Raw genomic sequence first — 23,865 nt, 5'->3', positions numbered from 1 at the left:
CATGGCGTCGCCACAGTCACTTCATGCAGAAGTGCACCCAGAGTGACAGTTCAATTCAGGGCTCAGGGTCATGGCCTAAGGACAAGCTCCTTCCTGTCAAGTCCCCACCCTGCTGCCAGCAGACGGCACCAGCCCAGGTCGCTGCCGCTCACCTCCATACGTTCTAGCTGCGCTGCAAACTTCTCGTCCAGAGAGGTCACCGAACAACCACACCCTCCGCAACCTCCCCTCCTCGTCACTGGCTGCTGTTAGCCCTGTCCTTGCTCTGGTCAGAATAATGGACGCACGGAGGGCAAGTAAGACGCTGGCAATGCTCTGGCCACCACCGCCACCGCCCCAGAGAGACATCAAGGTCAACAGCAATTCATGCAACAGGTCAACTGAAATTTTCAAATGCTTGCATAAAGATTTCAAAATAGGCCGGCGCCGTGGCTCAACAGGCTAATCCTCCGCCTTGCGGCGCCGGCACACCGGGTTCTAGTCCCGGTCGGGGCACCGATCCTGTCCCGGTTGCCCCTCTTCCAGGCCAGCTCTCTGCTGTGGCCCGGGAGTGCAGTGGAGGATGGCCCAAGTGTTTGGGCTCTGCACCCCATGGGAGACCAGGAGAAGCACCTGGCTCCTGCCATCGGAACAGCGCGGTGCGCCGGCCGCAGCGCGCTACCGCGGCGGCCATTAGAGGGTGAACCAACGGCAAAGGAAGACCTTTCTCTCTGTATCTCTCTCACTGTCCACTCTGCCTGTCAAAAATAAAAAAACAAAACAAAACAAAAAAAAAAATTTCAAAATAGCTGCTTTAAGGAAACTCAACGAACTTCAAGATAAAAGAGAGAAATGATTCAATATTCTAACAGACTTGAAAGATGGAACTAACATAAATCAACAAAAAAATCCCTTGGGGCTGGCGCTGTGACACAATGGATGAAAGCCCCAGCCTGCAGTGTCTGTATCCCATATGGGCGCAGGTTCAAGTCCCAGCTGCTCCTCTTCTGATCCAGCTCTCTGCTATGGCCTGGGAAAGCAGTGGAAGATGGCCCAAGTACTTGGGCCCCTGCACCCGTGTAGGAGACCAGGACAAAGCTCCTGGCTTCTGGCTTCAGATCAGCTCAGCTCTGGCTGTTGTGGTCATCTGGGGAGTGACCCACCATCTGCAAGACCTCTCTCATGCTCTACCTCTCTTTCTCTCTCGCTCCACCTCTCTCTGTAACTCTTTCAAATAAATAAATATTTTTTAAAAAATCCTTCAACTGTAAAGTATGTGAAAATTAAAAACACGACAGAAGGCATCAAGAGAATAGATCACACAGAAGAATCAGTGAGCTCGAAAATTCACTTGGAGGAAAAAGAGTCGACAAGAATGAGGAAGGCTTAGGAGAAACACAGGACAGCATGCCAAGAGCAGATAATCGGAGAACGGCACAGGGATGAAAGCATATTCAGAGATAATGACAGGAAACTCCCAACCTGGAGAAAGATACGATTAAGCAGGTAAAGAAGCCAAAAGTCCCCAGTCAGACTCAACCAAGGATATCTGAGCCAAGCTATAATGGAGCTCTTGCAGGCTAAGGAAAAGACGCTCAAAGCAGCGAGAGGAAGAAGTATCTGCACAGCTGCAGAATTCTCAAGGAGACCGCACAGGCCAGGAAGGAAAGCGCCAGGAAGACTGTAGCCAGCAGAGCTGCTCTCCAGCGCTAGGGGACACACACTCCCGGACAGCGGGAGACATGTCGCACCACCACAGCTTCTAACGGGACAATGCTAACGGGAGTTCTTCAACCTAAGGACAAAGATAAGAAGATCAGAGGACGGAAAAGTCACTGGAGTAAGAGTGAGCACGCAAGTTCAGGATGCTCCAATCTACGAACCAGAGCATGCAAACCATTCACACCTTTAGTGTGAAGACCAAAACAAAAATAACTACATCACAATGGTAACAGGCAAAATGGGACACAACTCACAGAAGGATCGGAGTGCACATGCAGAGTTCTAAACTAGTATTTCTTAGCTCTTTTCTGTTTCTTTTTGTTAAATATTTCTTTATTTATGTGAAAGGCAGAGTTAGAGGGAGACAGACAGACAGGAGGACAGACACAGAGAGGGATCTGCAACCTGCTGGTTCACTCCTCAAATGGCCACAACAACCAGGGCTGAGCCAGGTCAGAGCCAGGAGCCAGGAGCTTCCTCTGGGTCTCCCACAAGAGCGCAGGAGTCCAAGCACCTGGGCCATCTTCTGCTGCTTTCCCAGGTGCAATAGAAGGGAGGTGGATTGGAAGTGGAGCAGCCGGGTCTCGAATTGGCACCCATATGGATGCCAGCATTTCAGGCGGCGGCTTTACCTTCTACACCACTATTTTTATAATCAATGTTAAGCTCCTGTCATTTCAAAACTACTTGATATAACCAAAAGAAGTTTTTTGTAAGTTTCATGGTAACTACAAGACAAAATTCATAATAAACATAATACCAGAAATTATATAATAAATCAAACCACACTACTAGAAAAAATCTTAACCATAAATGGTTCTAAGTCAGGGATAAAGAAAAGAAGCGATCAAATAAATAATTAACAAGCATCAAAAAGGCAGTAAGGTCTTACTTATCAACAGTTACGTTAAATATAACTGGCTGAAATCCTCCAGTGACCAAACACAGAGTGACCAAACGGATAGAATAAAACAAGACTCAACTACATGTACTTTACAAGAAACTCACTTCACCTTTAAGTCAAAGCCAAAGAATGGATAAGGTACTCCTTGCAAAGGAACCCAAAGGATGGCAAGATCAGCCGTGTTTACTGTCAGATAAAATAGATATTTAAATCAAAAGCAGCAAAGAGAGACAAGGAAGGTTATTATAAAATGATGAAGCAATCCAGCAAGAGACAACAATTATAAATATGTATGTGCCCAGCATCAGAGCACCCAAATATATAAAGCAAATATTAATAAACCTAAGGAGACAGATTCTAATACAATAATACTAGAGGACTTTAACGTTTCACTCTTGAAAAAGATTATTTTGAAAAGCATAGTGACAGGCCAGCGGCGCGACTCAATAGGCTAATCCTCCACCATGCGGCGCCGGCACACCGGGTTCTAGTCCCGGTTGGGGGGCCGGATTCTATCCCAGTTGCCCCTCTTCCAGGCCAGCTCTCTGCTATGGCCCGGGAAGGCAGTGGAGGATGGCCCAAGTCCTTGGGCCCTGCACCCGCATGGGAGACCAGGAGAAGCACCTGGCTCCTGGCTTCGGATCAGCGCGGTGCACTGGTCGCAGCGCACCGGCTGCAGCGGCCATGGGAGGGTAAACCAACGGTAAAGGAAGACCTTTGTCTTTCTCTCACTGTCCTCTCTGCCTGTCAAAAAAAAAAAAAGAGAGAGAGAAAGAAAAAGAAAAGCATAGTGACAGGGAGGGGGGAAGAGAGGGAGAAAGGGAGGGAGGGAGGGAGATGGGGAGTAGGGAGGAAGAGAGGCAGAGAGAAAGAGATCTTCCATCCACTGGTTCACTCCCCAAATGGCCACAACAGCCTGGGCTGCTCCAGGCCAAAGCCAGGAGCCAGGAGCCAGGAGCCAGGAATAACCCACAGGTCTCCCACATGGGTGCAGGGGCCCAAGCACTTGGGCCATCCCCCACTGCTTTCCCAGGAGGATTAGAAGGCAATTGGATGAAAAGCAAGACAGCTGGGACTCAAACCAGGGCTCTGATATGGGAAGGGGGCCCAGGCAGCAGCTTGGCTCACCACCCCCCCCACTGGCCCCGACACCACATTCTCCCAAGTGACAGATCATTCAGACAGTCAACAAAGGAACAGCGAGAGAAGACAGCACGCCCTAGATGGCCTGGACCTGATACACTCCCACAGGGTGCTCCCCAACAGTGCAGAATACAGTCAGCCCTTCCCAACAGCACGTGGAACCATCCAGGAGAGACCCCATGAGCGACCACAAGACAAGCCTCCTCACATTTGGCAACAGAAATCACATCGAGCGTCTTTACTGATGACAATGTAATAAAACTAGAAACCAGAAATGAAAAACTACAAAAATACATGGGAACCAAGCAACTAATATCTGAATAATCAATGGTCAAATAAGAAATTAAGAGGCAAATTTTTAAATTTACTGAAACAAACCAAAATGGAAACCCAACATACCAAAAACCTATGAGAAACAGCAAAAGCAGTCCTGCACTGAGAATTTTATAGCAATCGGGGCCTGCAACAAAAGCAGAAACATCCCAAATAAGTCACCTGCCACTGCACCTCAGGGAACAAGAAGAAAAGATCAACCCCAAATGAGTAGATGTAAAAAATTAGTACAGATTAGGACATAGAGCTAAAAACAGAAAACAAACAAAAAGCAATGAAGTAAGAGCTGGTTCTTTAACAAGATAAAACGGACGAACCTTTACGGCTAGAATAAGAAAAATCAGAAGGTCCACACAGATAAAGCAGGGATGAACAGACATCACAGCTGACCAGGGAGCACAAGGGACTGCTGACGATTAATGTCAGCAACCGTGCAGCCACAAATTTCACAAGCTTGAGAAGAAAGAAACAAATGCTGGACTCACAGCTACGCCTTACCGAGACAGAGCCAGGAGGAAACAGCTGGACTCACAGCTACGCCTTACCGAGACAGAGCCGTGAGCAAACAGCTGGACTCACAGCTACGCCTTACCGAGACAGAGCCGTGAGCAAACAGCTGGACTCACAGCTACGCCTTACCGAGACAGAGCCGTAAGGAAACAGCTGGACACACAGCTATGCCTTACCGAGACAGAGCCAGGAGCAAACAGCTGGACTCACACCTACGCCTTACCGAGACAGAGCCATGAGCAAACAGCTGGACACACAGCTACGCCTTACCGAGACAGAGCCAGGAGGAAACAGCTGGACACACAGCTACGCCTTACCGAGACAGAGCCCTGAGCAAACAGGAGACTCGCACAGAACGGTGATGAGCAGAAACTGAATCAGCAGCAAGACCTCTCCCATCAAAGAAAAGCCTCAGCCCAGACAGCTTCACTGCTGAATTCCACCAAGTATTTAACAAATTAACATCAATCCTTCTTAAACGACTTCCAAAAAAAGCAATTAAAACAACATGGCATACAACCAGATACACAGACCAATGGAACGAACAGAGATCCTACAAGTGAACTCCTGTATCTCAGCCAACGACAATAAAATACTAGGAACACACACTGGGAAAAAGGATAGTGTCCGGAGCCGCTGCTGTGGCTTAGCGGGTAAAGCCGCCGCCTGCAGTGCGGCATCCCATGTGGGTGTCGGTTTGAATCCTGGCTGATCCACTTCTGATCCGGCTCTCTGCGATGGCCTGAGATAGCAGTGGAGGATGGCTCAAGTCCTTGGGCCCCAGCACTCGTGTGGGAGACCTGGAAGAAGCTCCTGGCTCCTGGCTTCGGATTGGTGCAGCTCCAGCCGTTGTGGGCAACTGGGGAGTGAACCAGCGGATGGAAGACCTCTCTCTCTCTGCCTCTCCTTTTCTCTCTGTGTAACTCTTTCAAATAAATAAATAAATCTTAAAAAAAAAAAGACAGTCTTCAGCAGAATGAAACCATACCCCGATTTCTCCTCATGTATAAAAATAAACTTCAAAAAAGATTGATAAAAATTAACTAAAAATGAATTAAAGACCAAGACCTGAAACTTTAAAACTACTATGAGAAAACATACGGGAAATGTTTCAGGGGGCCGGCACTGTGGCAAGTGTGTTAACACCCTGGCCTGAAGCGCCAGCATCCCATATGGGCGCCGGTTCTAGTCCGGCTGCTCCTCTTCCAGTCCAGCTCTCTGCTATGGCCCGGGAAGGCAGTGGAGGACGGCCCAAGTGCTTGGGCCCTGCACCCGCATGGGAGACCAGGAGGAGGCTTCTGGCTCCTGGCTCTGGGTCGGCGCACCTCCAGCCGTCACGGCCATTTCAGGGGTGAACCAACGGAAGGAAGTCCTTTCTGTCTGTCTCTTCCTCTCACTGTCTATAAGTCTACCTCTCAAATAAATACATAAAATCTTTAAAAAAAAAAAAAAGAAAAGAAAAGTTTCAGGACGTTGGAATAAAAAAAGGTATTCCCTGTCTCAGACCCCAAAACAAGGAAGCAACAGTAAAAACCGACGACTGGGACTTCACTGAACTAGCAAGTTTGTGTGCAGCAAGGGAAGCAACCAAAGAGTGAACAGAGAACAGCAGGAAGCACTTACACGCTGTGTATCTGACAACGGGTAATGCTTAGAATACGTCAGGACTGCAACTCAGTAACTGCAGAGCGGGCAGCAGATCTGAACGCCGCCCTGCAGTAAACACGCAGCCGGTGGAGCAGGACAGGCTGAACTCCGCCGTGCGCCCGGGGATGCACAGCCAGGGCCCAGGGAGAGCGCCTCCCCCCAGTCGGACCGGCTGTGTTCAAAACACTAAAGGAGGCGGCGAGGGTGCGGACGAGCGCACTCCTGCACACTGCTGCGAGGACCAATCAGTGCAGCCACTGTGGAAAGCGTAGGAAGATTCCTCTACCAACCAGAACCAGAACTACCACAGGACAGTGGATATTCAGCCAAGGGAAATGAAGCCAGGCTGTGGAACCCACATCTGCATCCCAGGTGTATTCCAGCACCGGCCACAACGCCAAGTGAACTCTCACCACAGTAACGTGGAGAGGGCAGCGTGGCCAGTGAGAGGGGCCGAGCACAACAGCATGGCGGGGCTGGTGCTGTGCAGTCTGTGCTGCCCTGCTTCTGCACCAGCTCCCTACTCATGTGCCTGGGAAGAGGACAGCACAAGCGTCTGGGGCCCTGCCAGCCACTGGGGAGACCCAGAGTTCCAGGGTCATGGCTTCAGCCTGGACCAGCCCCAGCCACTGTGGCCATCTGGGGAGCGAGCCAGCAGATGGGAGATCTCCACCCAACCTAAACACATTTCTCCCTCTCTATAAAGTTGCATTTCAAATAGATAGATACATACATACATACATGCATAGATCTTTTCAAAAACATGATGGTGGGGCCGGCCCTGTGGCGCAGTTAATCTTCCGCCTGCGGCACCAGCATCCCATATGGGCGCCGGTTCCAGTCCTGGATGCTCCACTTCCAATCCAGCTCTCTGCTGTGGCCTGGGAAAGCAGCAGAAGATGGCCCAAGTCTTTGGGCCCCTGCACTCACATGGGAGACCAGGAAGAAGCACCTGGCTCCTGGCTTCGGATTGGCACAGCTCTGGCCATTGCGGCCATTTGGGGAGTGAACCAACAGTCTATAACTCTACCTCTCAAATAAATAAACTAAAAAAAAAAAAAAATCTTAAAAAAAAAACAAAAAACAAAAAAAACGGTGGTGATTTACCAGTGGTTGAGGAGAGAGGGGAAATAACAGGTTCTGAGTTATGACGAGACAAGAGTAAGTTCTGGGGATCCCCTCCACAATTAGGGTGACTACAGATAACATGCGTACACTGCATATTTCACTACTTAAAGGCAGAACTAGAAGATGTGACTTTGGACTTTGACCATAAAGAGAGGTCAGACGTTTGAGGAGACAGGTAAATCCGCTATGGACATCACACATCACTTGAGCCATCCTTGGCTGCTATCTCAGGCACATTCGCAGGGAGCTGGATTATAAGTGAAATAGCTGGGACTCGAACCAGCACTCCAATAGAGATGGCAATGAAGACTTAGCTGGCTGTGCCACAATACTGGTACCTAAGTATTAAAAAATAAATAAATAAATAAATAAAAGAAAGGAAAAAAGAACAGGAGTGGGCACTGCGGTGCCATGGGTTAAGCTGTGGCTTGGAATGACCACACCCAGACTGGAGCACCAGTTCAAGTCCTGGCTGCTCTGTTTCTGATTCAACTCCCTGCTAATGTGCTTGGGAGGCAGATGACGATGGCTCAAGTTATCTGGGCCCCTGCTACCCTGAGAGAGACCAGCATGGAGCCCCAGCTCCTGGCTTCAGCCTGGCCCACCCCAGCTGTTGTGGGCATTTGGGAGGAGGACCAGTGGGTGGAAGATCGTCGCTCTCTCTCTCTTACTGTCCTTTTCAAACAAACGAATCTAAAGAGAGAAGGGAAGGAACCAAGCACAGAGGGCACAGCTGGCAGACGGACTCTGGAGAGTGGAGAGCAGGTGTGTGCCGGAGGCGGGCAGATGCTGCAGGAAGGGCCCCACCTGTTAGCAAGCCCATCGTGCCGGGGGATGGGAACGTGTCTGTCCAGGGTTTGGAGAAGAAAGCACTGATGAAACGACACGGCAGAGACACGGACAGGGACTTCCTGTCAAGGTACACAATGGAATGACAACCGTCAGGAACCCCCGGGGACTTTCTCTGCACGGGTCGGGTCTCCGGACACACAGCTGCTATAGCGCATGGTACGCACCACTGCAGAGAAGAGAGAAGGCCTTCTGGTGGTGAGGAAAAGGAATCTGAGAGGTAATGATTTAATTTCAGTAAAACTGGGAGTATGCTGATTGAGACGGCTTTCTAAACAGTGTATTAACTCCATCAGGAAGACGTGCAACCATAAACAAGATTACTGCCTCTCAGAAATGAGCACATGGACAAATGCTTAATTACACCTTCTTCCTCCGAGCTGAACAGCTATCTAATTATTTCAGTAGTGTGGAACTAGCCATTATGTATCCACGCTCCGGAAATCTGCGTGAGTATGTACCGCACACACCACTTACAGGAAGCACTCCTGTCTGTCTAACACGGGTATTTCAGCATGGAACACAAGCCAGCCAAAACTGCCATTTCCCAAACTTGTTTTGTAGGAGTATGCCATTTGCAAAAGGGACACATTTCCCTGTTACGTTGAAAGAAAAAAATATAAACCTAGAAAGGCCCTGGAAAGCAGACTGGCTGGCTCCAGAACAGAACCACGCGAGCCATCAGCATACAAAAACAACTTCTAAAGGCTGAGAGGAGAGGGTCAGCGTTTGATTTGTGTAAGCAGTTATCAGCCGATGAGTGGAAAAATTCTTCACAAATTCTTCTAATTTCTATCATTAAAAATCACACAGAGAAGCAGATGAGATGAGACGGACTGGAAACAACGGCAGAGCACCTGGCCTAGCAGACCGGCTGCTCTCTCCTCAGATGCCTGAGCTCTGCGTACACGGTCACTGGCTGCTGGGACACTCCCCCCACCCCCCGGCACGAGCGGGTGTGGCAAGGTTGGCCGTCCCACCAGTGTCCCCTTGACTGGATTAAGGAACACCGGAAACCTGGAAAGCACTCTGCTGAGTGTTCCCAAACAAGGTGAGCACACAGGTCTGAGTGGAACAGGAGGGAAGACCTGGCCAGTGTGGACGGCACCTCCACCAGCCAGGGCCAGGGCCAGCGCGTGCAGGTGACCCGAGAGACCTTTCCGCTGCTGCCTTTGCGTCAGAACTCTAGGCTTGCTGGCTTAGGGCTCCCAGGACTTCCCCGGAGGGACCGCCCGCCATGCCCCCGCCGGCCAGCTCAAGCTTTCGGCCTGGACCGTGAAGCCTTTGTATCTGGGCCTGAGCCTGGCTACCAGCACCCACGGATGCCAGCGTGCAGACGGCATGCACTGACACACATCTGCGTGCACGTCCCGCTGGCCTACGTCTCTGCAGAACTCGAACGTGGGAGACTCGTGTGCGAGCTGAGAAGCCCTGGGACCCCCGTGCCCCCACCCACCACGGGAGAACATCTGCTGCCCCCCGCCTTGGTCAGGGGTGCATGGCAGCACTGCCAGGGAGCCAGGGCAGACCCAAGACTCCTGGAGGGTCCCAGGCCCCTGGGGACACCAACATGTCACCAAGGTGGGAACCTACACAAGTCAGTGGCTTCACCTCTCACCGTTTTGGAAGCAACCATCAGTTACTGAAAAGGGGCACTGTGGTGTGGACGGGTGCTTGACAGACACACGCACCTGGTAGAAATGTGTCAGTATTCGCAACTGTGAGCACATTTTTGGTATCGATTCCTGGAATTCTCGAATCCTCTTGTTCTCCTCCTCCTCCTCTGCAGCCGTCACTCCCCACTGGCCCTGAAGAACCAAACACACCGAACTCAATTAACAGCTCAAGGGGAAACCGCCCGTAGCAGCGGCCACACACAGCACGTCAGGAGTGGGGCAACTCTGCTCGCCCTGCTCTGTCGCCCACACTCCTGCGACAACTTCTGACACAAAGCACGCTGCAGCTTACTCTCTGAACCAAGGAACCTTGGAAATAACTCGATGCGAAACACTGGAGCCCATGGAGCTGCTTCTCTGGTTTCCACAGCCTCCTCACTGCACAGTCTAGCAACCATGGTGCTGTGGCGTAGCAGACTAAACCTCCGCCTGCAGAGCTGGCATCCCACATGGGCACTGGTTCGAGTCCCGGATTTTCCATTTCCGATCCAGCTCTCTGCTATGGCCTGGGAAAGTAGTAGAAGATGGCCCAAGTCCTCGGGCCCCTGCACCCGCATAGGAGCCCAGAAGAAGCTCCTGGCTCCTGGTTCGGACTGGCCTGGCTCTGGACGTTGCAACCATTTGGGGAGTGAACCAGAGGATGGAAGACCTCTGTCTGTAACTATGCCTCTCAAATAAACATCTTAAAAAAACCAAAAACACACCACTTTGTAACAATCAATGTAACAGTCTCAACTTGTTTTCAACACTGCTGAGGAAGTCACCCGGGACCCCCGAGTCCTCTCCACATTTTTTAGTGAGAGCAAGGACTGAAACAGGAGCCACCAGGTTCATGTGTGGGCACCCTGACTCCTGGGCACCTCGCTGCTTCTCAGAGCACCCACCCTTTGTGCACTGGTCATGACACAGCACCTGTTTCTATTTTAAAAAGAATGCCTCCAATCAATGGCAAATCTGACAACATGTCTTTTAGCCAGCAAATGCAAGAACTATCATTGGATTTCTTGCCTTTTTCAACTAATACGGCAAATTACGTCACTTGATTTCCTGAACCCTGGCATTTATCTTTTTAATTCTGCTAGGCTTTTTCACTCACATTGTATGCAAGATTTTTCCCTCAATATTCACAACCCAGATTTATTCTCTGAGTGTTGGTGCCAGCCTCAGGATGCTTCCCGAATGGGATCTGCAAACTACTTGCCAGCCTGGGACAAGCACAGCACTCTGACCTGGCTGCGAGGGCCCCGGGCTGCTGTGCAGGCCCCAACCACGCCCTCCGCGGTGCCACCTCAGCGATTTCATCTCTTCTCCAGCAGTCTGACCGGACCTGGCTTTCTCTTCTAGGTCCTCTGGAAACGTACGGAGAATCACGAAGCCCCCTCTGGAGCTGAGCTCCTGTGCGTATGTGTACCTGTGCCTGGGGTGCCATCGCCAGCTTTAACCGTGCAGCGCTAAGCTCGCTCTGTGAAGGCACCACACAGGCAGTGACATCCATGACTCACAAGTGGTCGAGGGGCCCCTCTACCTCAGAGCACCTCACGCATCCTCAGGACACGAGCACCGCCATGAGCAGGGCGGAGGCGGAGCCGGCCGGCAGCGGCACGGCCACGAGCAAGCCCGCCCGGGAACGCAGAGCGGCCAGCGTGGAGCCTACCTCGGCCTCGCGCTGCTGCTGCCTCTCCTCGAACTGCAGCCGCCTCTGCAGCTCCTCCAGCGCAGCCCTGTAGATGGCGTCCTGGGCGTTCTGGAGCTCGATGACCTGGTCAAACACAGCTCGGAGCTGGTTCAAAAGTACCTGGAAGACACGCATCATCAGGCTTAACAGCTTTTCAAATAAAATGTTGCTACTGCAAAAAAACATACTTGGTGGGGCTGGTGCCGTGGCAACGTAGGCTAAGCCTCCGCCCCATCACACGTGGGCGCTAGTTAGTGAGTCCCGGCTGCTCCTCTTCTGATGCAGCTCTCTGCTACGGCCTGGGAAAGCAGCAGCAGATGGCCCAAGGCTGAGGCCCCACACCTGCATGGGATACTCGAGAAAAGCTCCTAGCTCCTGGCTCCTGGCTTCCGATGGGCTCAGCTCTGGTCTTTGCGGCCACTGGGGGAGTGAACTGGCGGATGAACAACCTTTCTCTCTCTCTTCCTCTCTCTGTAACGCCACCCCTCAAATAAATAAATAAATAAATAAAATCCTTAAAAAAATACTGGCTAATACACACACACGCACACACACACACACACGCACTTGCTATGGTTTCGATGTGGCTTGTCCAGAGCTTCTGCGACTGGACTGGTGCTCAGGAGGGCAGGCTGCGAAGGGGGAGTGGGCACTTCCAGCCCTCTCCCTGCCTGCCCTCCTGCCTGGTCCTCAGCAGAAGCCGAGAGCCAGCAGCACCACTGCCGGAATTCAGCACCGTGAGCCTGACGAGCCACTTTTCCTTATCTGCTACGGTCTTGGGGAGTGTGTTCTAGAACAGAACTCAGACCAGATCAAAAGCCAGGCCCCAGGCAGACGATGGGCCAGGCTCCTGAGGCAGTAACCTCCAATTCTCAAACCAACCTCAGAAAACAAAATTCAGCCCGTTCCCAGATGGGCTAGCAGTGGAACCAGTGCAAAGACGAGGAAAGAATGGGATGGCAGGGGTGGTGGTTTCTGGCATAGCAAACCCAGAGAGCATGAGGAAGGAAATTCCTGGTAAAATACAGAAACCAAATTCAGCAAAGTTTAAAGGGGGGGGGGGGGGGAGGGCAGCACATCTTATAGCTGGAATGAAAGGGTGGTTTAACGCTGAAAACAAAATTATTCACATTTTAGAAATCTATTTCTGTTTTTTTTTTTTTTTAATTTATTTGACAGATAGAGGTAGACAGTGAGAGAGAGAGACAAAGAGAAAGGTCCTCCTTCCGTTGGTTCACCCCTGAAATGGCCACTACGGCCAGAGCTACGCCGATCCAAAGCCAGGAGCCAGGAGCCAGGTGCTTCTCCTGGTCTCCCATGCGGGTGCAGGGCCCAAGCACTTGTCCATCCCCCACTGCCCTCCTGGGCCACAGCAGAGAGCTGGCCTGGAAGAGGAGCAACCGGGACAGAATCCAGCGCCCCAACCAGCACTAGAACCGGCACCCATATAGGATCCCGGCGCTGCAGGCGGAGGATTAACCACGTGAGCCACGGTGCTGTCCCTTCGAAATCTAATAACAGCACGGCACACTGGTAACTGTGCCACAGTGATCTTCATATGCCCACCACGTTTCTGTGAGTCTTTCTCCATGTGTGGCACAGAAAGAAGTGAGGGAGATGGACTGAGTTCACTAGCAGGAAGCCAGGCCCCCCCGTTTCCTGTGACCAAATCTACTCGCCTGTCAATCAAACGACCCCTTACCCAGGAAGTACTTCCCCTTACCCAGGACCTGGGGACAGTACCATATAAACACTTCCGTTCCCTAAGCTCATAAGGAGTAGGGTAAAGCAAAAGCTTGCTTTGTCTCTCCTCACGGACCCAGAGCAAGCAAGACTGGAAAGTCCCTCTTTACCTCCCCAGGCCCGTTCTCACCAAATACAGCTCACACGTGCGTGTGTGCCTCACTTTGTAAATAAACACTGCACGCCACGTTTACGCCTGTGCTTTGAATTCTGCTTCAAGTAAAAAGCAAGAGCCTGGAACAGAAATTTAGGCCCAACCCAGCCCACAACAGAAGGGGATGATAAAACCCACAGCACACAACCACTTATGCATGTTAAAACAATACACACAGAGAATGGCACACATACACACGGAGGCCACAGAGCAGACATGTGGTGGGGAAGGAGGGTGACAGAGGACGGGACCAGAGACGGGCGGGGGAGGGGATAAAAGTAAACCCATGCGTGATGGAAGGACAGGTTCTCCTGGCATAGAGACCGACGCTCCCTCTGCAGGCTCGGGTTATAAACCCTTCAGCCATGCGGAGGGGTAGCTAATTTCAACCACCCGGAAAACTCCAGAGATAAAACTGAACTCATGGTTTAAATAAAGCACCCAAGCAAAACAAGCCTGCAGCGGCACCTCCTTCCCTCGACACAGGTGCTGGCGGAGGGCGCCCCGCAGAAATGACTCCCCTGTGCTCAGAATCAACCCAGGCACACTGGAGGCGAGCAAAGGCAGCAGAAGGCACACTGTGCAGAATGACAGAGAGAACGCTTCTTACTTGTAAAAACGTTCCAAGAAATTACTAGAAAAATAGGTAAGAGATTAAAAGAAACATATCCAAAGTGTCCCAGCATCCAACAACTGTGGCAATAATCTAATGAGATTTGCAAGAGACATATGGGAGCAAAAAACAACCTAATTGTATCAAGGAAAGTCTGACCTACATGAATCACGATGCATGAACGAAACCTGGGTCCCTGGAAGACAATGCAGCTGACTCAGACCTGGGCTGCACGCAGTGGACCATCCTCAGGGGGGACCCCGGGCTCACGCCCACTCTGCGGAAAACCTCCAGCACTAGCACGGCCCACACGTCACTCACTAAGTCCCTGCAGCAGCATCAACAGCTGAGCCAATGTTTGAACTCACGTGCAGCAAAACTGGAAGACTATTAGCGACATGACGCCCAGAACAAGCCGATTCAAGAGCACTCAGACACGAAGAAATAAACACTTTGTGATCTCTCACTTTCCAAACGCACTTGGGCTAAACAGGGTCTTTAAATGACACAGCACTGGCCGGCGCCGTGGCTTAACAGGCTAATCCTTTGCCTTGTGGCACCGGCACACAGGGTTCTAGTCCCAGTTGGGGCGCCGGATTCTATCCCGGTTGCCCCTCTTCCAGGCCAGCTCTCTGCTATGGCCTGGGAGTGCAGTGGAGGATGGCCCGAGTGCTTGGGCCCTGCACCCGCATGGGAGACCAGGAGAAGCACCTGGCTCCTGGCTTTGGACCAGCGAGATGCGCTGGCCGCAGCAGCCATTGGAGGGTGAACCAACGGCAAAAAGGAAGACCTTTCTCTCTGTCTCTCTCACTATGCACTCTGCCTGTCAAAAAAAATAAATAAATGACACAGCCCCAGCGGTGCAGGCTTGCTTCACCCCAGACGGCGGGCTGTGTGTGTGTGCCACCGTCCCAACAGGAGGCAGCACACCCTTCACATTTTAAGAGTTGTTTTGTCATCTATGGCCATTCCACCCTGAACACACCCAATCTCCTCTGATCTCGGAAGCTACGCAGGGTCAGGCCTGGTTAGTACTTTTGTCTTTCTAGGGGTATTTTATAATGAAAAAGCAAAACAAATTACACAAACCTTGCAAGTGGTACCTGTCATGACGGGGTCAGAACTACTTCAGGTTCCTTAGCAAGCAGTACAACAGAAATAATACACTTAGAATAGTTCGTCAGTCACAGTGTTTTGATCTGTTTATTATATATTGTTACTTTAACAAACAACCACCTCGGGCCAGCACTAAGGTGTAGCAGATTAAACCTTCACCTGCAATGCCAACATCCCATATGGGCGCCGGTTCGAGTCCCAGCTGCTCCACTTCCCATCCAGCTCTCTGCTATGGCCTGGGAAAGCAACAGATGATAACCGAAGTCCTTGGGCCCCTGCACCCACATGGGAGACCCAGAAGAAGCTCCTGGCTTTGGCCTGGCCCAGCTCTGGCCACTGTGGCCTTTTGAGGAGTGAACCAGCAGATGGAAGAGTGCTCACAGTCTCTCTCTCCGTGTGTGTGTGTGTGTGTGTCCTTATCTCTGACTCTACCCTTCATGTAAATTTGAAAAATCTTAGAAACAAAAACAATTCTAGTGACTACTTAGGAAACTGTAAGCAAAGGCACAAGATCAGAGAGCCCCGCTGAGCCTCCAGCACTTCTCCGGGGAAGCCGGGAGAGCTCACAACACGCCGTGGACAGACACCGGCCCTCAGGCAGCAGCGTCTCCTCCGGGACGTGGCTCCACCAGTGGAGGCTCTCCAGAGTACGAATGCAGACCACGCCGTGGGACAGACACCGGCCCTCAGGCAGCAGCGTCTCCTCCGGGACGTGGCTCCACCAGTGGAGGCTCTCCAGAGTACGAATGCAGACCACGCCGTGGACAGACACCGGCCCTCAGGCAGCAGCGTCTCCTCCGGGACGTGGCTCCACCAGTGGAGGCTCTCCAGAGTACGAATGCAGACCACGCCGTGGACAGACACCGGCCCTCAGGCAGCAGCGTCTCCTCCGGGACGTGGCTCCACCAGTGGAGGCTCTCCAGAGTACGAATGCAGACCACGCCGTGGACAGACACCGGCCCTCAGGCAGCAGCGTCTCCTCCGGGACGTGGCTCCACCAGTGGAGGCTCTCCAGAGTACGAATGCAGACCACGCCGTGGGACACCGGCCCTCAGGCAGCAGCGTCTCCTCCGGGACGTGGCTCCACCAGTGGAGGCTCTCCAGAGTACGAATGCAGACCACGCCGTGGGACACCGGCCCTCAGGCAGCAGCGTCTCCTCCGGGACGTGGCTCCACCAGTGGAGGCTCTCCAGAGTACGAATGCAGACCACGGCGTGGGACACCGGTCCTCAGGCAGCAGCGTCTCCTCCGGGACGTGGCTCCACCAGTGGAGGCTCTCCAGAGTACGAATGCAGACCACGGCGTGGGACACCGGTCCTCAGGCAGCAGCGTCTCCTCCGGGACGTGGCTCCACCAGTGGAGGCTCTCCAGAGGTACGAATGCAGACTCCCTACCTCTGAGTGTGCTGAACTGCCCAGGCTGCTGTTGTCATGTTGGGCATAATCCCAACAATTTGTAATCAAGGGATTACAAATATTCTTGCAACACACACAGAACATAAAAATGACTTAATTGCTTAAAAACAGTAGCTACTGGGCCGGTGCTGTGGCATAGCGGGTAAGATGCCTCCTGCAGTGCCAGCAGCCCATATGGGCATCAATTTGAGACCCAGCGGCTCCACTTCCAGTCCAGCCCTCTGCTATGGCCTGGGAAAGCAGTGGAAGATGGCCCAAGCCCTTGGGCCCCTGCACCCACTTGGGAGACCTGGAGGAAGCTCCTGGCTTCGGATTGGCACGGCTCCAGCCACTGCAGCCAACTGAGGAGTGAACCAGCGAATGGAAGACTCTCTCTCTGCCTCTCCTTCTCTCTCTGTGTAACTTTGACTTTCAAATTAAATAAATAAATCTTTAAAAAATACAAACCAGTAGCTACTAACAGCTATGTGTCAACCTTTATAGTGGACATTTTACATGAATTACGGCTGATTTTAATTCTTACCAGCACTGGCCTTTCACAACGGAGAAGCAGGTGTGAAGCGGGACCCAAGCCTGGGTCTGCGGCCTGCAGACTCCCAGGTGGGTGAGCACCTGCCCTCCGGCACACAGCAGGGAACACCTCAAGCCCAAGACCTGTGGCCTACTGGTTACCACAGCAACGCATGGACCAGTGTTCTAAGGATGCCCACTAACACCCACTGAAGAAACATGCTAACTTCTCCTGACAGCAAAGAGTGCTAGCAGGAGGTCTGGAGCCCTGGGAATGCTGTGGACTGTCTGGATGAGCTGTTTCCTCGCTCGTGTAGACACCGACTTCATGCAGTGAAAATACAGAAAGATCACTACCACTAGAAGAAGAAATGCACGCCCAGCCGAAGGCACTACATACATTCTTCACGCCATCCTTCAGCACTTTCATACATGTTACCACGTGTTTTGTTCTGCTTCTCAGTTGATTTTCTTCAGAAAGTATCCTTCCGCAACTCAAAACCATCATTCACAGTTCACTTTTCTCTTTGAACACCCCAGCAGGAGGTGACTAGGGACCATCTTTAAAAGCTTGTTATTTATTTACTTAAGTTACTCACAAGGCAGACAGCCAGACAGACATCTCCCAACCACGGGCTCACTCCCCAAATGCCCGGGATCAGGAACTCAATCAGGTCGCCTTTGTGGTGACAGGGACCCAAGTACTTGAGCCGCCACCTGCTGCCTCCCAGGGTGTGCATCAGCACAAACCCGGAAGCAGAGCTGAGACTCCAATCAGCACTCCAACGTGGGCGTGGTGTTCCAAGCAGCATTCCCAGGGCTCTGCGAAACGCCTGGCCCTGACCTCCCACGTGCACAGCCTTTTAGACCTCAGGCACGTCCCTGTCTCGCGATGGCTGTTCCAATGCTGTGAGAACACGGCGCTCAAACAGCAAGCCTGCGGTGACATTGTGCGGACTGTCAACGCCGCGGCCGCCACCAGGCCACCTCCAAGACTCCCTCTGATCCCAGTGTCCTCTTCTTACCCGGGAGTCGGCATCCAGCAGACAGCGGGCAATGATGGTGTCCAGGAACACTTCGTGGGCAGCTATGATGTGGTCCAGGTCCTGGGCCCGCTGCACTTTGTTCCAGAGCTCATCCCAAGAGCACTCGAGCACCTAGGAAAGGCGAGGCCGTGTCCTTCTCTGAACCAAGGACAGCGCAGGTCACGGCCGTGCCGCTGCCCAGCTGGGGACACCTACCTCAAACGTGATGTAGTACTGCATCTGGTGGATGAAGTGCACCATCTCGGAGGCCAGGATGTGGCACTGGTGCAGCACCCCGGAGAACTCTGCAGGGAGGCAGAGAGCACACGTCAGACGGGGCCTCGCTGCTCACAGACCCTCCTTCTGAAGAGAGCGCTGGCTACAACTCCTGGCCCGTTAGCAGGAAACTCTCTCCATGACCACTTTCTGTGATCCTCAGCTAAACAAGGACTTCGCTATCAAATGGGGAGTTACGTTACTGTACCACCTACTAGGGCCTTATTAGGAATGGCATGAAACACAATGTATTTAAGTGTTAGATACAGAAGTTTCACTTTAACACAATACAGTAAGTTGCACGGAACTCAAGCTCTGTTTTTTGGTTCCCTTGTGATCTAGACAGGAGGGGCACCTCCGAGGGACTGACCGTGCACTCGTCCCCTCTGCGGAGGCCGAAGTCGGCCTCTGCAGAGCTCCTCACGCGGTGGACAGCCACCAGGGGCTCGAAGTCCCTGGGGTGCAGCTTTCCCTGCAAGCACTTCCGCTCACTAGAGTACGTCACACAACCGTGCACGACAGTAGGCCCGGCGGCAGAGTGGCCCCGGGAGCTGTGGCAGGGGCCAGACGGGACGTCCTGTCCGTGTCTGTCTCTCCAGATGCCCTCAGCAAGCTACACAGCCACAAGGCAGGGCTGTGCATCACACAGGACGGCGGGTGAGAGAGGCAACGAAGGGGGCTACAAACAGGTGTGTGAAACCACAACATATCCACTACAGCACTGTGGCGGAGCAGATGAAGCCCTGCCTGCAATGCAGGCATCCCGTGAGGGCACTGGTTCTGGTCCCAGCTGCTCCACTTCCGATCCAGCTCCCTGCTGATGGCCTGGAAAAGCAGTAGAATGTGGCCCAAGTATTCAGGTCCCTGCTACCCATGTGGGAGACCCGGAAGAAGCTCCTGGTTCCTGGCTTCAGCCTGGCCCGCCCTGGCCTCTGGGGTCATCCAAGCAGTGAACCAGCAGATGAAGATACTTTTCTCTGTGTGTCTTTGTAACTCTGCCTTTCAAATAAATACATAAATCTTCAAAAAGAAAAAACCCACATCAGTGTTTAAAACAACAAAACACTCCTCTGTGCAGGGTAGGGGCTGAGTGACACTGGGGACTCTGCTGTCCTGGCTCACCTTGTGCCATCTGGTCACAGGGAGAGCAAACGTCAACCAATGACAGACAAGCATAAACTGCAGGTGCAAACTGCTAAGTGCTGTACACGATCGATGAGACGGGTGAGCCACACATCTGTGAAATGGCGAGGAAGAAATGGCAGGGAAGACGTCAGTCAGGCCCCAGGCACGCGGGCCTCACAGAGGGGCCAGGGAGGGGGGCTCTGAAAAGACAGGACTCCTAAAGCCAACGTGGACACGTGCCATGCAGCAACTCTCTCCTCATGGGAAAAGCACTGAGGACACGTGGGTGAAGTGAAGACCAGTGCTGGCAACGAGAAAAAATGTCTTAAAAATATGCTTCAGAAGGTAAAAGAAACAGAAATAAGAAATTTGTTCTCAAGAGGGAGAGGTATTTCTCTTTAGAGATAAACTGAGACTGGGAGAACGGACACACCTCTCACGTGGCTGAAATCAACTTTTTAAAGGGGCTCATCACCCAGAGCAAGACCACCCAGGGTTCGCGGCTCTGCCCTCACTCACCGCTAAGGCCGCAGGCCTGTCCGAGGCACAGCCAGGATCTTAACGATGTCCAAAACTGCACAAAGGAGTTTTAGCATGGGGCAACCTCCTCTCGCTGACCCTGGGAGGCGGCCGACCCTCAGAAAGACAGTCCTTCACGGCCCCCACCAGACGCCTCTGCCACCCTTGGGAATCCACACCCAAGCACCTCAGAATAGGCCGAGCTTCAGGGCTCACGAGGCCCAGGACGAAGAGCACCCTCTCTCCGTGGAAACCACGACCAGACACCGGGATCACCCGGGGAGAGCCTGCGTTTGAGCACCGCACCCCCCGGCTTCCTGATGCTCAAGGCGCTGCGGCCCTGTGTCCACCATGCAGGTCACCCAGCCCGAGTGCCCCACTTGAGGCTGCGGCCTGGTCCACTCCACTCCTGGCTGTTGTGGGCATCTGGGGAGTGAACCTGAAAATGGGGCGTCCCATCTCTTTCAAATAAATTAATACTTTTTAAAAAAGGATTTCTAATCCAGCACTCAAAGCCTATTCAACTGAAATTAATTTTCAACGTAAAAAGGCATCATGAAGTGTTGTTTGAAGTAGCGGTCTGCTGTGTTACTGTTTAAGCTTCCATGGGAAATAACTCCCACCTTACTGGTGTTGGGTTTAAACCTGGAGCCCAAATGACAGAACCACACCCCTCACCCTGGTGCCAGTCAGGGTCCAGCCTGGGCGAGCCAGGTCTGCACCACCGTCTGTGTGTGTTAACACACGTGACGTTACCAGTTCTCGAGACCTTTCTACAGGAGTCACTCTATGGTGTAGCAGAGTTATGGGCGGGTGTAGGTGCCGCGTACGGGGCAGCTTTTCCCCCAGTGTTCCTCATTTTATCCTAGTCCTGGTGGAGGAAACACTAGCAACGGCACAAGTCCTGCAGGGTGACCCTCAGGCTTCCACGTCCGTGCCAAGGACATTCCCACACCCTGGCTTTGCTCCCAGAGGGAGCAGCACGTGCCGACTCCCTCGTCTCTGACACAGCTCTGGTTCACACGTGATGTCTCGACAACTCTCCCAGAGAAGACGGCACGACGCACGGCGCTGCAGCTCTCCCGGGAGAGCCGTGGTGGGCGTGGCCTGCACGGCTGGGGTGTCCCCCAGCAGCGCCGCAGCAACAGGCTGACATTTTCCACATTTCACGTCTGATCTAACTATGAAACCAGGATTTGTTCTCTGGCTTCTCAGACTGGATACAGAACACAGAGGATAATCATGGATTCTGTTTATAATCTCTCATTTTCCTTCACTACTGATTAATATTCTCAATGCTTTAACGTCGCTACAATTGGAAATAAAAATGCAACCAAGTGGCTGCAATATCAAACATATCTACAAAAGCCTCACCACGCAATGCTGGGGTGCGGACTCGCCTGCCCCCCCCCCCTTCTCGCACGCTCTCCTGGCAAGGGAAGGCCCACCAGGTGCCACAGCTTAGCTGCCTGCGGTTAGCTGTGCAGCACCCCTGCACCTGAGCCCGGGGTCTGCCCAGGGCCAACCCTGCTCGGCTCTCAGTCACCATCTCAGCAGACGTGCCCCTCAGCACCACCACCTTCTCGAGTGTGAAGTTTCCTTCCAGGAGGCCCACACCCTTCCTCTACCTGGACGTCATCACCCCAGCTCCCCTGCCACAGCTTTCCCTCTGTAATTCCTACAGTACGAACAACTCAGCGTGCCGTGTGCACTCTGTCCTACCCCAGCAGGCAACAAAGCTCTGCACCACAGGGTCTGCTTGTCGCATGGGTCACCAGATGCCAGCCTGGCAGCAGAGAGCACAGCCTCCGTCATTCCTGGGTGACGGGGACACTCCCAGTGAGTACATCTCGAGAACCCAAATGCTTCCGAAAGGTTCCATGACCAAGGGCAACTCGGCAACAAGGCCAATGCGTAAGTCCCTTCTTTTTAGATCTGACAGCACTGCCAACTTACACATCGTTCTCCCTGGAAAACCGTCTTCCCAGTGGCCAGCACGAGTACAGGGGCAGCACCTTCAGGGCCTCCTCTAGACAGAGGTTCTGCAGGGAGCAGAGATGGCTGCTTTGAGGCCACTGCCCACTGAGAACCCAGTAAAGCTGTGCACACCACACGGCACTGCCAGTGCGCAGTAACCCTGAGCTTCCAACTGCTCTGCGCCTCCAAGTCCTGGGAACTCAGCTCGCAAGGCACAACTTCACCAAAACGCAATTTACACGCGAGCACCTTTAAACTGTACCTCGCACTCTGAAGGTATACACTGAAAACACACGCAGGCCTCCTCTGACAGCTGACCCACAAGTGGCTGCACTAACAAGTGCCCAGAATCAGAGCAACACTGGCACCCAGGTACAGGGAACACGTGAAGTCTGCCCCCTGCTGGCTACGTCCCTGCCACAGGGTTCCATGCAAAAGGAGATCAGAGGTGGTCTGTCTCTTTCCACGCTTCTCTACTGCCCCCTGGTGGCTCCCCTACACTCTGCAGCCCTGCCACACAGGCTCCCACTCCCTTGGAAACATCCCTGTGAGCAGCACTGGGCACTGGGGAAGAGCTCCCAGGACAACTTCTCCAATTTCAACACCACCCTCAGCCTGCACTCGTACCTGATCTTACAACATATACAAGTGACTATCAGTGCCCATCTCATTTACTTTTCTCAAAGCTAAGGATTCGAACGGTATTTGCTCTGTGTCTCGTTTTCACAGGTTCTCCTCACATCATTTGGGATTTGTTCCCGGTGTCCCCAGACAAGTAATTCCTGGGGTCCCCGCCAGCCGGGCATTTAACGCTGAGCCCTCTGAAGTGAGTGCCTTCATCACGCCTCGCCGCAGGGGAGGGGACGGAGGAAGAGGGCTAAGTGAGCTTAAACAGCCGAGGCGAAGGGTGGTGGGGCGGAGGCCCCCAGGCACCGCGTTCAGCATCTGTGCTGGAAACGAGCCACTGCACGTCAAGTCTCACTAAGCGAGCAGCAGGCAGAGAGAGCTGCGCCGTCTGTATCGTCTCTGAGGGCTCGCGCAGCCACACAGGGTATATACACAAGGACATTTTGAGGGAGAAAACGCTCAACTCTCTTTCGAAGCGAAGGCTAAGACCCGGGGTCTGTCAGATGCATGACTTACATGTAGGAAGGACAACCAGCTAAGGGGACAGGCATCTGGCAGGTCAGAGTTCTCGCTAACGCACACCCTAGGAGGCAGGGCATGGCTCCAGGAGTCAGGGCCCTGCCACCCACCTGGGAAAGCTGGACTGAGTTCCTGACTCCCAGCTTTGACCTGGCCTAGCCCTGGCTACTGTGGGCATTTGGGGCCTGTCTCTGCCTCTCCTCCTTTCAAATAAATAAAATAAACAAATACTTTAAAAAAAAAAATTTAAACAGTTGTCCATTAAACTAACTGCCAGACGTGCAACAGCCCCTGGGCAGTGAGCAGGCTCCCGGGGACGCGCTGGGCTCTCGGCTCCGCCTCTCCCAGGGCCCCCGCCAGCGGCCACGTGCCCCTTCCTCCCCGGTAACACACCGAGTGCGGATTGTCATCTTTCTCTCCAGTAAAGGAAAAAGGGAGCGAGGCTGCAGCAGCAGGCGAGGGAGGGAACTGGAGGGAGAGGCTGGCCTCCCTGCAGCCCCAAACCCAACACTCACGGCCGCACCTTGTGTCCCGCACCTTCACCAGCGAGGGGGCTCGTCTGACCCAGGATTTCTGTTTCCATTTTCAAGCAGATCCGAGGAACCTGAGTGTAAACGTGTGTATGCACGGTCTAGGGCCAGTCGGTTCACGCACCAGCTGACTGTTCTCAACTGCCAGTG

The 23,865-nt window shown here is 52.9% G+C and overlaps 1 protein-coding gene across 2 annotated transcripts in view; it reads right to left on the bottom strand.

Moving 5' to 3' along the window:
- Window positions 1-23,865, bottom strand: part of TUBGCP3 (tubulin gamma complex component 3) — an 85,326-nt gene that overhangs the window by 1,569 nt on the left and 59,892 nt on the right. For both annotated transcript variants that reach the window (XR_009866181.1, XM_062193927.1), the window contains exons 18-21: window positions 18,359-18,447; window positions 18,143-18,274; window positions 11,546-11,686; window positions 9,907-10,023 (exon numbers count right to left, since the gene is read on the bottom strand). Coding sequence is in view for 1 of the 2 variants with exons in the window: in XM_062193927.1 (XP_062049911.1) it covers window positions 9,907-10,023; window positions 11,546-11,686; window positions 18,143-18,274; window positions 18,359-18,447 (479 nt within the window). In the remaining variant the exon portion in view is untranslated. The remainder of the gene's footprint in view (window positions 1-9,906; window positions 10,024-11,545; window positions 11,687-18,142; window positions 18,275-18,358; window positions 18,448-23,865) is intronic.

This window comes from Lepus europaeus, chromosome 6 (genome assembly GCF_033115175.1).
Source record: "Lepus europaeus isolate LE1 chromosome 6, mLepTim1.pri, whole genome shotgun sequence".
Taxonomy (NCBI): Eukaryota; Metazoa; Chordata; class Mammalia; order Lagomorpha; family Leporidae; genus Lepus; species Lepus europaeus.
The sequence above is the reverse complement of the archived record's forward strand: the minus strand, read 5'-3'. Positions and strand labels throughout refer to the sequence as shown.